We start from the raw sequence: 14,495 nt of genomic DNA on the forward strand, positions 1-14,495 counted from the left end.
GTGTCTGTTGGTTATATCTTTTAGTACATATTCCATGTTGTATGTATGTGTCAAAGTGTCTCTATGTATGTGTGTATATTACCTATATACTGTATGTGCTTTATGTTATGTGCTTGTATTTATTGTATGAAGCACATTATTAGGGAATTATTGGAGGAATGTAAGCACAGTATATAGGGAATTTATGGAAGCACTGTATATATTTCATTATATTGGAACATTATATTTTTATGTATGCTGGCACTGTGTATAGACCCTTAGGGTGCGTTCACACGTGCCTATTTTTGCTGCAGATCTGCTGCAGATTTTGCTGCTGCAGATTTTGCTGCTCATTGACAATGGGAAGAGAAATCTGCTAGAGCAAATCTGCAGCAGATCTGCAGCAGAAAATACGCACGTGTGAACGCACCCTTAGTGGCGGCACAGTATAGTTAAATAATAGTGGCACAGTATATAGTTCATTAATGGTTGCACAGTATATAGTTAATTAATGGTGGCACAGTATATAGGGAATTAATAGATGAATGGTGGCACAGTATATAGGGAATTAAGGGGGGTACGGTATATAATTAAAGGGAAACTGACAGGCTGTTTACTCGCACTAAACCCAATACACTAGGTTGCAGTGCAGGTGAACAGGAGAAAGATAATGTTATACTTACTAAATGTGGACCAGCCGTTTTCTAGGTATTGCCCCACATTGCTAGTATGCAAAGTCAGTCTTGTGCGCAATGGAGGCGGAGCTTCCCTGCCTCCATCCTGTATGCTGTGCTATGCCCGGCCGTCTTTGTATATTTATAATTCTTTTTTCTCCAACTCTTGTATATTGTAGACTGTAAGCATATATTAGTGTGGTGTCCATCTCTTCAGTGTAAGAAGCAGAGCTGTGTGGAGATTCCTGCATAAGGTGGGTGCTGGGTTATTGGGGATGGGTGATTGGGGATGGGTAACAGGGGATGGGTTATGGGTGATTGGGGATGGGTGCTGGGTGATTGGGGATGGGTTATGGGTGATTGGGGATGGGTGCTGGGTGATTGGGGATGGGTGATTGGGGATGGGTGCTGGGTGATTGGGGATGGGTGCTGGGTGATTGGGGATGGGTGCTGGGTGATTGGGGATGGGTGATTGGGGATGGGTGCTGGGTGATTGGGGATGGGTGCTGGGTGATTGGGGATGGGTGCTGGGTGATTGGGGATGGGTGATTGGGGATGGGTGCTGGGTGATTGGGGATGGGTGCTGGGTGATTGGGGATGGGTGCTGGGTGATTGGGGATGGGTGATTGGGGATGGGTGCTGGGTGATTGGGGATGGGTGCTGGGTGAGGCCGGGTACAGTGCACTTTCTGTCATATAGAGCTCAGATGGGGGCATATAGGGGGAGATTTATTAAAACCTTTGCAGAGGAAAAGCCCTCTGCAAAACGATCTGAAGTGGTTGCTATGGGCGACTGCTCCGCTCTTTCTCTGCACAGGTTTTGATGAATCTCCTCTATAATACAGTATATTATAGTGCAGCTGTCACGTTTTCTGTAAATAAGACTGACAGCACAGCTAAAGTGTATATACACATGGCGGACCTCAGAGAAACTGTTCTTGACTCGATTTTACAAAAACACCAACTTTTATGGGGGATAGGAATGTCGAGTAGGCCTGGCGGGAGTCCACTGTATCCCTGGGCCGCAGCACATCTGCCCATTAAGTCTGGCAGACGTTTTTTAAATTATGAAAAGTGCCCTCTTTTTTTACTTGAGCCCCTGCCCTTCAAAATGTCTGTGCACGTCCCTGCTAGTGACATCAGCCCACCATCTCTTGCTGTATACTAGTGACATCATTCCACCATCTCTTGCTGTATACTAGTGACATCATTCCACCATCTCTTGCTGTATACTAATGACATCATTCCACCATCTCTTGCTGTATACTAGTGACATCATTCCACCATCTCTTGCTGTATACTAGTGACATCAGTCCACCATCTCTTGCTGTATACTAGTGACATCAGTCCACCATCTCTTGCTGTATACTAGTGACATCAGTCCACCATCTCTTGCTGTATACTAGTGACATCATTCCACCATCTCTTGCTGTATACTAGTGACATCATTCCACCATCTCTTGCTGTATACTAGTGACATCATTCCACCATCTTTTGCTGTATACTAGTGACATCATTCCACCATCTCTTGCCGAATGCTAGTGACATCAGTCCGCCATCTCATGCTGTAAGCTAGTCAGTTCGGTGATCCGAACTTTTCATAAGTTTGCTCAACTCTAATCCTAATCAATCATAAAGAATATAAGTTTTACATTGCTATAGCTCAATATACTGATATAACATCATTCTCAGCTCTTACTCTTGAGCTGACCAATGATGACAATTATGATCACGGAAAATGGAAAAAAGTCCCCAGGTTTTTAGAGAGTTCATGTTCAATATGAAAACTCATCTATCATTCTGTGTGAATATCAGGAATATGAAGGCATGCCAGTATTTCTGACCACTATAGTACTTAGGGGGCACTCATTACTTGTTGTCTTCTCTACAGGCTACATCTATATTTATCCAAGTGCCAATGTTCTCTAAATGCAGCCAACATAGATTAGCTGATATGATTTCTCCCATATAGATGAGGAGGGATCCTGGTTTCCTTAGGGAAGTTCACATAAGCAAAAAACACCCCCCAAAATGCACAGTTTTTATCTCTCATAGGGGGAGATTTATCAAACCTGTCTATGTCCCGCATCAATATAGACCAAACTACAGAGGGTTAGTCTGGTCTATTGTGCACCTAATTTATCAAATGGCGCACGGCTCTTGATAAATTCTGTGCACAGACTGCATGATCTATGCTTTAGTCTATATATAAACCTGCTCCAACATGTCGCTTCTGAAAAGTCGCTTTTGATAAATTCAGCACCAATGCATTTTCCAAAATAGACTTGCATGCATCATGTTCTAAAAATCCTCTAGAGCAAAAGTCGCAGAAAAGTCGCACATATTTAGACTGCGCCTTTGTGTGCGACAAATTTAGACAGGAAAAACCAGTCTAAATCCTTTGATAAATCTCCCCCATTGACTTTAATGGGGAATGTAAAAAAAGCATGTGTTAAAAAAAAAAAAAAAAAAAAAAAACAACTAAGAAACACAGTACGTACAAAATCAGAAATAGCAGCACCGCTTCCTGTCTGAGGATGATGTGATCAGTGAATTCAGAGTGATTCAGGGAAAAATAGACATTTACTTTAGTAAGAAATACTGTATTATAAAGTTTCATATCTTTTCCTGACTATTGCTTTATAAGGAAACAATGTAACTGATAGTTACTCATTAACAACAGTATATTATAAAGTTTAATAGAAAGGAGGAAGAAGCCTTATACCAGCACTGTTGAACAGCACAAGCTACTGCCATATGGTAGTAAATCTGATAAGTGACTAACTAGTATATACATTATTCTGGAAGGAATATCGGCACTTACCTTTTATAAATGTTGGAGCTGGTTCCGCTCCATAAACTGTAACTGGAATAATTCCCAGTTGACTTTTCTCATTGACAATAACATAGAGAAGTCCTCCCCAGACACAGGATATCACAACCTTCTCATTATCAACTTTCTTTCTATGTATAACTACTGGGGGGCGACACAACTCTTCTGCTGACCTCAGGTCATCTGACTGGCAGCCAACCTGCACCTGCGATAAACATGAAGACGATAAAACTTCATACCCTGAGCAAAACCATAGGCAGAAAGCATGTATAGCTCAACACAATCCCAATGTGCTTAGCATGCAGTTGTATGGTACATCTATAGAGATTTTTTGGGAAGGAGTGGAGAAGCAGGAAATTGTACAAAGCAGGAGAGAGTTACCTGAAGACCTCTCCCAATAACTGAGGCAGGAAATACAAGTGTTGCTTTTTTGTTGGCAGGTAAGTAAAGTCCTGTACTTCTCCATGCTTGACGACCTGAAGCACAACATAAACATTAATAAAGACTTTAGTCTTAGGAACAATCCTGTAATACATACATATATATATATATATATATATATATATATATATATATATTTATATTTATATAGACTGCTGGGGCGCACTCTCCTGTAGGGGGCCCGGCTATCCCTGCTGTACTCACTGCACCAGCCTTGACCTTCAGAAAGGAGTAATGAGTAGGAGTGACAGCCCCCTCAGCCATTCACCAGCAAAGATGGGGTATATCTATGTATCCATCTGTATGCATATATAACATTTCCAGGAGAGCAGCACAACCGCAAGAAAGAAATAATGAAGATGGTGCACACTGCACCATCTTCATTATTTCTTTCTTGCGGTTGTGCTGCTCTCCTGGAAATTTTATATATGCATACAGATAGATACATAGATATACCCCATCTTTTCTGGTGAATGGCTGAGGGGGCTGTCACTCCTACTCATTACTCCTTTCTGTGTATGGTTAACCTTGGTTAGAGGCTCCACTCTTCAGTAGGTTCGAAGGAAACAGCAGCACACAAAAAATTTGCGAAAAAGTAATGAAAATTTATTCCATCAATCCAGTGTCTGATACCCTTTTGAAATACATACAGAGTTTTTAAACAATATAAATATATTACCAATCATACTTTACCAGGGTTTGTGGCATCAATCTGTATCTCTGCTGGGGGTTTCTCTTGCACATCAGGTGTTCCTGTCTTGTTTTCATCTGAATCATATAAGCAGTTGACCTCATGAGCCAAACACAGTATGAAAGATTCTGTAGAGTTGTTCCTCACTGGATGCTGTTTACTGACTTTGGGTAAATGACATCCATGTGACAGATCTGAAAGCTCTCGCCATAAGGACGTAATAAGAGGGCTTGCTGGCAACTTGAAAAAACTTAGGAGGTCCTGTCGGAGCTTTACCAACCAAGATGTTAGAGGTGATCTGAGTTCCTCATCATTTTTCAGGCTACTCAGAAGCTGACAGACCGCTCTAAGAAAATGATATGAATTAGGAAGCAATTCAGGATCAGGAACTTTATAGTTGCCATTTTTAATAGTGTCACTCAGAATACTTATCCCAAATTTATTGAGGATCTTGTTTCCTGGATATTGAGAAAGCACATTTGGATTAGAATAGGACCAGTACCAGGCATGCCCAGCAATGAGAAGGCCTCCACCCTCTGCCACAAACTGCTGAATTGTCTCTACTTCACCAGCACTGTACGAATTGCAACAATATACATGGAACTCAGAACTGAAATTGGATGATGCACAAGAGACACCTTCGCCCTGTAGCATTGAAGTGAGGTGTTTCAAATCATTCCGAACACCTATCCTCCCATGCGTTTCTCCATTCAACCATTTAATGGCATTAAGGATGAAAGGCTTTAGCTCTTCTTTTGAAAGAAAGCCTTCATGTGTGCCCACTACAACGCGTCCTCTGCCATAGTAAGCAGCAGCAAAGAAACACTGGTGGCTGTCCGTCATCCCAATTGGAAATGTCAGCGGACCATGGAGCAGAAGTTCAGAAGCAATAGACTTCCCACTGATGTCCAGGGAGGAAACACCATTCAAGAGCTGTTTTAGGTCCACTGAGAAGTCCACACTGCAAAAAAGATCAAACCTAAATATATTTACATTGATGCAGTAAGGTTCAGGCTATTGCAGGTTTTGAGCCAAGGCCAGAAGTGGGTGCAGTAGAAAGTAGAAGTTCTTCCTTTATATTTCCCATTCTTTTTTTATTCAACTATTTGCTTTGGCTAAAAATCTGCAGTGGCAATATTAAAAAAAAAAACAACTATTGTGTGTTACATCAGCCTAATTTTTAGATGACATAGATCCTAAACCATGATAACATGTAATAGCGAGAACAAGCTGCATCCGATACTGCGGTAGAAAATAAAAATATTATGAAATAAATGCATTTACTACATTAAACTTGAATATACCTTATTAGTTTTTTTTTGTGGAACATATGTATACTTACTCATACTCATCAAATAATGAACATGGTGGTAGTCTCTTATTCACACTGAAACTCCCATTGTCTCCTTTTTGATTTGTGAAATAGACACCAGCTACAGATGTTATTTTGTTTCCAGGAAACTTATGGAAAACATTTAATTCTGGGTAACATTCTGACCAATACCAGGCTTGAGCTCCAATAAGTAGACCACCACCTTCTCTTAAAAATGGCACAATTTCCGATTCCTGACTGTCATCATATCCAGCCATACAGAGCACTCCAAAATCTTTCCTAAAGCCAGCGGTCAATTCAGTGTTATGTCCAAATGTAGACAGGTTGTTTGCCAGAAGGCCTAGGCTTTCTACAACTCCCACCACTGCTTCTGGGGATGGTTTTAACCAGGATATCGCATTTCGCAGAAAATCTGTAAACTGAGGCTCATTCAGGTATGATTCATGACTCAAGACAACTATGCGGCCCTTGCCATACTTGGATGCGGCAATAAGAACCTGATTTGTTGGAGTCACCAATACTGGGAATGCTGTGTCACCGGTAACAAGTAGCTTACAAGGGATACTGCCCACAGTGAAATTCAGATCAGAGATGCCTTGAATAAGTGAATTGTAGTCTTCGTTAGTCAACATGATGTCTTGGTAACTATAAAAATAATAAGTAAAAATAGACAGTATGATTAAAATTTATACTACATTGACTTTTTTTTACAAAGCTATGGTATATGAATTTGGTGACTGTCAGGAAAAAACAACTTGATAGTTTGGTCATAAAGGTATTTGTGTACCCACATTTTTTATAGTAAAGCTTTACATGTCCAAATGGCTTAAAGGGGTACCCTGCTTCTAGATACGCCCCCTCCCATAGACTTGCATTGAGGGGGTGGGGTCATGATGTCACGTGGGGGTGAGGCCGTGATATCACGATACTTCGGCCCCTGTATTGCCTGTCATCAAACACAGGGTGCTGCAGGAGAGATCGTGGGGGGTTCCCAGCGGTGAGACCCCTGAGATCAGACATCTTTTCCCCTATCCTTTGGATAAGGGATAAGATGTCTAGGGGCGGAGTACCTCTTTAATGTGCATAAAGCCCATCAGAAGTCCAGTAGGAGATCAATGCATGGAGAGCTAATTTCCATTACAGTGAGGATAGAACAATTATATGATAAACTAAACCACCAGTCAACTTGAAGGACATATGTCTTTTTTTTTTACCATACTACCTATGTAACTATTGTGAATAGTGTTGAGCGGAATAGGCCATATTCGAATTCGCGAATATATATTCCTCATATATTCGCGAATATTCGCATATTCGTAATATTCTCGATTTATTTTCGCATATGTAAAAATTTGCGTATGCGAAAATTAACATATGCGAAAAGTAGCATATACAAAAAATAGCATAAGTGAAAATTCGTATATGTCAAAATTAGCATATGCTAATTTTTGCATATGCGAAAATCGCACACCAGTCTCACACAGTAGTATTAGAGCCTTCTTTACACCACACAAGCTGGAAGCAGAGAGGGATGATCACTGTGATAAGTACTGGGAGAGAAAAAAAAAGAATATTCGTAATTACGAATATATATAGTGCTATATTCGCGAATATTCGCGAATACGCGATATTCGCGAATAAAATTCGTATTGCGAATATTTGCGAGCAACACTAATTGTGAACCATAAACATTATCAAGCAATTTTTTTTTTATAATATACATTGACTAAAACAAATAGAAAAAATTGTGTAAAGATCAGAAGTTGACTTATGGGGGGACATTTATCAAGGTATTTAGAGCCTTTTTTTTTTTTTACTTGCAAAAAGTTACAAACAGCCTTACCTGAGCAAATTCTAGTTTTCACTTTGCAGTGGTCACGAATTTCATCATGTGCAAAAGTCGCACATAGGCAAAAAAAAAAACACTTATAAAAAGTCACAAGTCTGCTCCATGTCTGACCTGGAGTAAAAAAGTCCTTTACGTGAGCAAATGGAAAAAATCACTAAAAAGTCTCACAAAACTCTTAGCTTGACTTTTTGGTTTTGCTTATGTAGTTCAAATGTATCAACCCCCTGTGATAGTATGATAAATATGGAGCACATAAGCAAAACTAAAGCAAAAAAAAAAAGTGCCTTCAGAACTTGTTTACAATGATAGATGTCCCCCATAGGGGTTTTCTGTGCTCTCAAAAATTCTAGTACATAGGGGAAGATTTATTAAAATAAAAACAGGTCATTTCTGTGTTGTTTTTTACTAGTTTTTTATCCTTATCACAAATTTTTCGACAAATGTATGTTGAGTTTTGTCGGTTTTTACATAAGAATGCACTGGAAAAAGTGGTAAGGCTTCTGCATTATTATTTTTATTGCATAACTGTTTATTTAAAGAATTTTGTATTTTAGTACAGAAGAAAAATACGACATGTGTACAGTGAGCAAGAGTACTTTGCAATATATAAAGCAAAATTTGCAACCTTATATATAAATGTGTACTAATAGTGTAAAAAGGGGAGGCAGTCCTGCTAGGCTAGGTCAGAGTAAAAGATATGAGGTAAAAAATTAGAAGAAAGAGAGAGAGAAAAAAGAAAACGTGTCTAAAATAGCATAAAATGATAACATTTATTTGGAAAAATGATGTGAGGTCTGCGGCAGGGCCCTTGTCGCAGACTGGACACTAGATAAAATGGTTACAATGGTATAAAATGCTAAAAATATAAAATATGCACAGTGGTATTGCACTTCACTAATTGGACAATGAGACAATGAAAGTGGGGCAATGGGACAGTGCAAACAGTATCTGTTTAGTTATACTGTAAAGTCATATTATAGGAGCCAGGATTAATCCAGATGAAAGTGCATAGCAAAAAAGTTGATAATCCAATAAGGCAAATTTTCGGTAGCTCTGGAGCCTCCCAGATTGGGGCCCACTATAAACGTTTTTAGGTGCAGAGATACAGGCGAGGCCCCCTCTACCCCGACGGCATGGGGACTGAATGCAAGAGGGCAATCGCTATACAGTTCAGGCACTTAGTGCCTCTTACCGGCTACAGTGTGCACAGTCAGGTGAGTGCAGCTGTGCTTGCGATCCGGATACACGTCCCTCTGTCCCGGTGGCACGGGAGAAATGTAGGAGGGGTGATATGATCCGGTGCTGGGGGTCAGAGATGATGGCTGGGAAGCAGCGTGTGGCAGCGCTGTGAAGCCTAGCGGTCGTAGCAGCGTATGGCAACGCTGGAGGTATCCTCTCTACCCTGACGGCACGGGGAGCAGGTGAGAGAGTAGGTGAGGAACGGCAATGCGGTAACGATTGTCTCAGATGATGTGCAGGGTTGTCTTAACACCAGACGCGTTTCGGGGAACTGCGTCCCCTTTTTCAATGGTGAAGGTTCAGGAAGACTATAATACCATTGAAAAAGGGGACTCAGTTCCCCGAAACGCGTCTGGTGTTAAGACAACCCTGCACATCATCTGAGACAATCGTTACCGCATTGCCGTTCCTCACCTACTCTCTCACCTGCTCCCCGTGCCATCAGGGTAGAGAGGATACCTCCAGCGTTGCCATACGCTGCTACGACCGCTAGGCTTCGCAGCGCTGCCACACGCTGCTTCCCAGCCATCATCTCTGACCCCCAGAACCGGATCATATCACCCCTCCTACATTTCTCCTGTGCCGCCGGGACAGAGAGACGTGTATCCGGATCGCAAGCACAGCTGCACTCACCTGACTGTGCACACTGTAGCCGGTAAGAGGCACTAAGTGCCTGAACTGTATAGCGATTGCCCTCTTGCATTCAGTCCCCATGCCGTCGGGGTAGAGGGGGCCTCGCCTGTATCTCTGCACCTAAAAACGTTTATAGTGGGCCCCAATCTGGGAGGCTCTAGAGCTACCGAAAATTTGCCTTATTGGATTACCACCTTTTTGCTATGTACTTTCATCTGGATTAATCCTGGCTCCTATAATATGACTTTACAGTATAACTAAACAGATACTGTTTGCACTGTCCCATTGCCCCACTTTCATTGTCTCATTGTCCAATTAGTGAAGTGCAATACCACTGTGTATATTTTATATTTTTAGCATTTTATACCATTGTAACCATTTTATCTAGTGACCAGTCTGCGACAAGGGCCCTGCCGCAGACCTCACATCATTTTTCCAAATAAATGTTATCATTTTATGCTATTTTAGACACGTTTTCTTTTTTCTCTCTCTCTTTCTTCAAATTTTTGACCTTATATCTTTTACTCTGACCTAGCCTAGCAGGACTGCCTCCCCTTTTTACACTATTAGTACTCTTTCTTGGCACATGGGTATGTGCCATGCAGTATCCTCGGTATAGGTTTTCTCTTTTTACGTTGAGCTCCCACATTTTTTTTTTATTATATATAAAGGAGAAACACTGTAGAGATGAAGTAGGAGGAGAGAAAGGTAAATAAAGTAAAATTAAAAGAGAAATAATGATGAAATAAAAAATTAAAATAAAAAATAAAAGAAAGAATATAAAATAGAGAATCCCGCATGGCCATGGCACATCAGTGGTTATTCAGAGAATCATCATAATCCTCCCAAAGCCTCCATATCTTCTGAAAGATATGGAGCTTATTATCTAGTACTGCTGAAAGACGTTCCATCCTATACACCTCTTTAATATTACATCATTAATATTTTATATTGATTTTCCTGGTATGAAATGCAGGAAGATGACTTTGCCGCAGCCTTCCAAATAGTCTGCCATTGGGAGGTGGACAAAGGGGTGCCCAAATAGGAGTCCCATTTGTCCATATAGGTATGTCTATGATTGTCTATGCCTCCTTCAGAAGACAAAATATTATAGATAGCAGAAATGAGGCCTTTTGTGGACGTAGAACCCCTACATAATAATTCAAATGAAGTGGGAGGTGGAAGGGGGGGCATTTAGGGGCAGTTCCAGGTAGTGTGTAATCTCCCGGTACAGCTCGGAAGCACCATCTGGGAGGTCAAATTTGTCCCGCAGGACTGAGAAGGGGAGGAGGGTCTTCAAGCGTGGATCAATTATGTCAGCTAAGTGAAAAAGATGAGATTGGATCCATGGAGTGACAGTTGTAGTGTCCCAACTGTTTGGGATCAGGGGGTTGTACAGGAGGGGAGTAAGAAGTGTGATAGTAGATTTAAGATGGGACATGGATTGTTTCCAAATGTCAATTGTCAATTTCATGGGACCCAATCATTCAGGGGAGGGACATATGGGGTCTTTAGACCATATAAAAAAAACTTGGGTGTATAGGGGAGACCCACATCTTCTCTACCTCCGTCCATTTGTTAAAGGCCAGAAAAGTTGACCAGGATGGGATTCTGCATAAGTGGGCAGCTAGGAAATATTTATGTAGATCTGGCACAGCAAGCCCTCCATAAGATTTTTTAGTAGTGAGGACGGATGCAGGGATGCTATGGTGGCACCCACCCCAGATAAATTTAAACATTTCAGAATTAAGTTTTTTTAGCATGGTTTTGGGGACATGGACAGGCAATGTTTCAAGCAAATATAATACTTTAGGTTGTATAGACATCTTGACTGTGGCCATCCTCCCAAAGAAGGACAGCGGGAGTGAAGACCATTTTTTCAATAAAGCTTTGATATTATTCAGGAGGGGTAGGAAGTTAGCCTTATTTGAAGTTGAGTATTTAGTGGTGAGGTGAATCCCTAAGTAAGAGATGGAGTCAGATTGCCATTTATATGGGAAGGAGGATTTTAAGGACCTGAGGACTTCATCAGAAATATTTATTGGCAAGGCTTCGGTCTTGTGGGAATTTATTTTATAACCCGATAGACTGCTATATTCAGAAAGGGCTATATGTAGGTTCGGTGGGGAGATCTGGGGTTACAGAGCGACAAAAGGACGTCATCTGCAAATAGGGAGATTTTAAATTCCCTCGAATTGATTTTAATTCCTTGAATGTTAGGATCATTGCGGATACGAGTCGCAAGCGGTTCAATACAAAGAATAAATAGTAATGGGGATAGGGGGCATCCTTGGCGATTCCCAATTTTTATGGTAAAGCTACGAGACGTGGCATGGGGTAAGCGGACTTGGGCTGTGGGAGAGGTATAAAGGCAAGAGACAGCATCGAGGAAAGGGCCCGAAAGTCCGTATGCATGTAGAGTTGACATTAGAAAAGGCCAAATGATTCTATCAAACGCTTTCCGGGCTTGCTGGGAGTTGTAGTTTTGAAACCTCTGGAGGTCCGCAGGTTGAAGACCAGTGCGGCCTTCGACAGCATTCAGCCCCCCCCCTCTCACCCCCTTTAGTTCTGTACTCACCTCCGCTCGGTGGGACGTTAGGGTGCACTGGTCCAGTGCTGCAGGACTGTCCGGTGGGGAGGTCGTCCGGTGGGATAGTGGTTCCGGGCTGCCATCTTCACCGCGGGGCCTCTTCTCCGCGCTTCGGGGCCGGCCCCGGAATAGTCACGTTGCCTTGACGACGACACAGAGGGACGTTCATTACCAACGTCCCTCTTCGTCGTCATCAAGGCAACGCCTCTATTCCGGGCCCGAAGCGCGGAGAAGAGGCCCCCGGTGAAGATGGCAGCCCGGAACCACTATCCCACCGGACGACCTCCCCACTGGACAGTTCTGCAGCACCGGACCAGCGCACCCTAACATCCCGCCGAGCGGAGGTGAGTACAAAACTAAAGGGGGTGGGGGGGGGGCTGGATGATGTCGAAGGCCGCAGTGGTCTTCAACCTGCGGACCTCCAGAGGTTTCAAAACTACGACTCCCAGCAAGCCCGTACAGCCGATGGCTACCCGGGTTTGCTGGGAGTTGTAGTTTTGAAACATCTGGAGGTCCGCAGGTTGAAGACCACTGTATCAGACATTGACAAGCGGTGATGATGAAGGTGGGGGGGGGGGGCTGATGACATGTGGTGATAATGACAAGGGGATGATGAAGGGGGGTGTGGGATGATGACAAGGGGATGATGACAGGCGGTGATGATGAAGGGGGGATGATTACAGGGTTATGAGGATGAGGGTGTTAATGACGGGGGTCTGGATGATGACAGGGGGATGATGTATTTCCCACCCTAGGCTTATACTCGAGTCAATAACTTTTCCTGGGATTTTGGGGTGAAATTAGGGGCCTCGGCTTATATTCGGGTCGGCTTATACTCGAGTATATACGGTATATAGCTTATGATAGAAATAATGGAACAAGTCAGCCATATGTGAGGGGTCATATACCAGATGGCCAGGCTTCTGCATTTTTAACTTTTTCAACACATTCTCTATGGATTTCTTGTCGATTTTGAACACACAAACTTTGGACTTTACTGACTTACTTTTGTGGTAAGTTTTTTTAAGACTTTTCTGAGAAAATATCCTTAAATTAATTTTTAGAGGCTAAATATTATATAAAAATGTTTTTTTTTTTTGCCTATTCAGCATCTGTATTCTTATTCTCACACTAACTGAGGACATAAAAAAAACTTACAAAAAATAAGCCAAAGTTAAGAGAACTATAGCAATGACAGACCAAAACAAAATATTACGACTTGCCTGCTCAACAAGAAACTTTTACAGTCTTGGGAAATATTTGTTTTGTTTTTCTTGGTGATTCTTTCATTTTCATCCACTACCATTTTGCAGTGTTATGGGTGATAACATCCTCAGTACGTGGGTGGAAATGCATACATGGTAAGACCGGTACAGCTTTTATACCACTAAGTATTGTATTTTTAAGTGGCTTTAATTGTTTTTTTTTTAAAACATATTTTATTTGTCTCCTATTTTACTTCTCGTTACCTCCGAGGCTTCCTGAGTAAAAAAGATGGGAGCTGTTTATTAAATAAAGTATTTTGTATGTATTTTGAAAGTTTGGGTGGCAGTTTTTCTATTTAAGGATTATTTTGTATTTGTAGTCTTAGTGTTTGTTAATTTCTACCAGCTCTCCACTGGTAAGGTGTATCTATGAGGTGCAACCTTCTTGTACATATTGGTGACCATTAAGGTGACCATTAACGTGATGTAAACAGGGCTAAAAAGACAATACATGTCAATGGGGTTCTAAGATGTTCCCTTGATGCCATTTATAGCCCCTATATATCTCAGAAGCCACATAGCTATAAGACAATTCCGATGTAAAACAATATTGTAACTAATATTACTGCATGACTATACAAGGAGCTAATATCAACAAATATATTACCATCATACTGTTATTGAACAACATCCAATATACTGAGACCAATATTAAATTATAGGGGACTAATAATAACTCCACCCCTGACCATTTTCACTGTGTAATGTAATGACTCTATAATGGAAAAAATCATTGAACACAGACCAATATTCCCCCATATATACAATATCGCGCTAGACAGTAGCAATATCCTGACTGCCATGGAGACTTCTTCCGGCCATGGATCTGTGGTGGCCAGCACAGATCTACCAGCTGCTATGCTGAACCTAGTTCAGGTGTCTGCATTGTTATAAGGCTTGCTGGTGTGGTGGCCCAGTACAGGATTTCCACACCTGTACCCTAGCTGCCCTGTCTGACAGACTCAATCC

At 41.7% G+C, this 14,495-nt stretch overlaps 1 protein-coding gene and 1 long non-coding RNA gene across 3 annotated transcripts in view; one reads left to right on the forward strand and one right to left on the reverse strand.

The window, feature by feature from the left end:
* LOC130368782 (TRPM8 channel-associated factor homolog) overlaps positions 1-14,495 on the reverse strand; it is a 78,287-nt gene that overhangs the window by 24,772 nt on the left and 39,020 nt on the right. For both annotated transcript variants that reach the window (XM_056572993.1, XM_056572992.1), the window contains exons 2-5: positions 5,960-6,595; positions 4,620-5,578; positions 3,867-3,961; positions 3,477-3,690 (exon numbers count right to left, since the gene is read on the reverse strand). In XM_056572993.1, coding sequence (XP_056428968.1) covers positions 3,477-3,690; positions 3,867-3,961; positions 4,620-5,578; positions 5,960-6,595 — 1,904 coding nt within the window. The remainder of the gene's footprint in view (positions 1-3,476; positions 3,691-3,866; positions 3,962-4,619; positions 5,579-5,959; positions 6,596-14,495) is intronic.
* Positions 835-14,495, forward strand: part of LOC130368783 (uncharacterized) — a 33,783-nt gene continuing 20,122 nt past the window's right edge. Inside the window, exon 1 of the long non-coding RNA XR_008892567.1 lies at positions 835-907. This is a non-coding gene — a long non-coding RNA (uncharacterized LOC130368783). The remainder of the gene's footprint in view (positions 908-14,495) is intronic.

Source organism: Hyla sarda, chromosome 4, assembly GCF_029499605.1.
Source record: "Hyla sarda isolate aHylSar1 chromosome 4, aHylSar1.hap1, whole genome shotgun sequence".
In the NCBI taxonomy this organism is placed as follows: Eukaryota; Metazoa; Chordata; class Amphibia; order Anura; family Hylidae; genus Hyla; species Hyla sarda.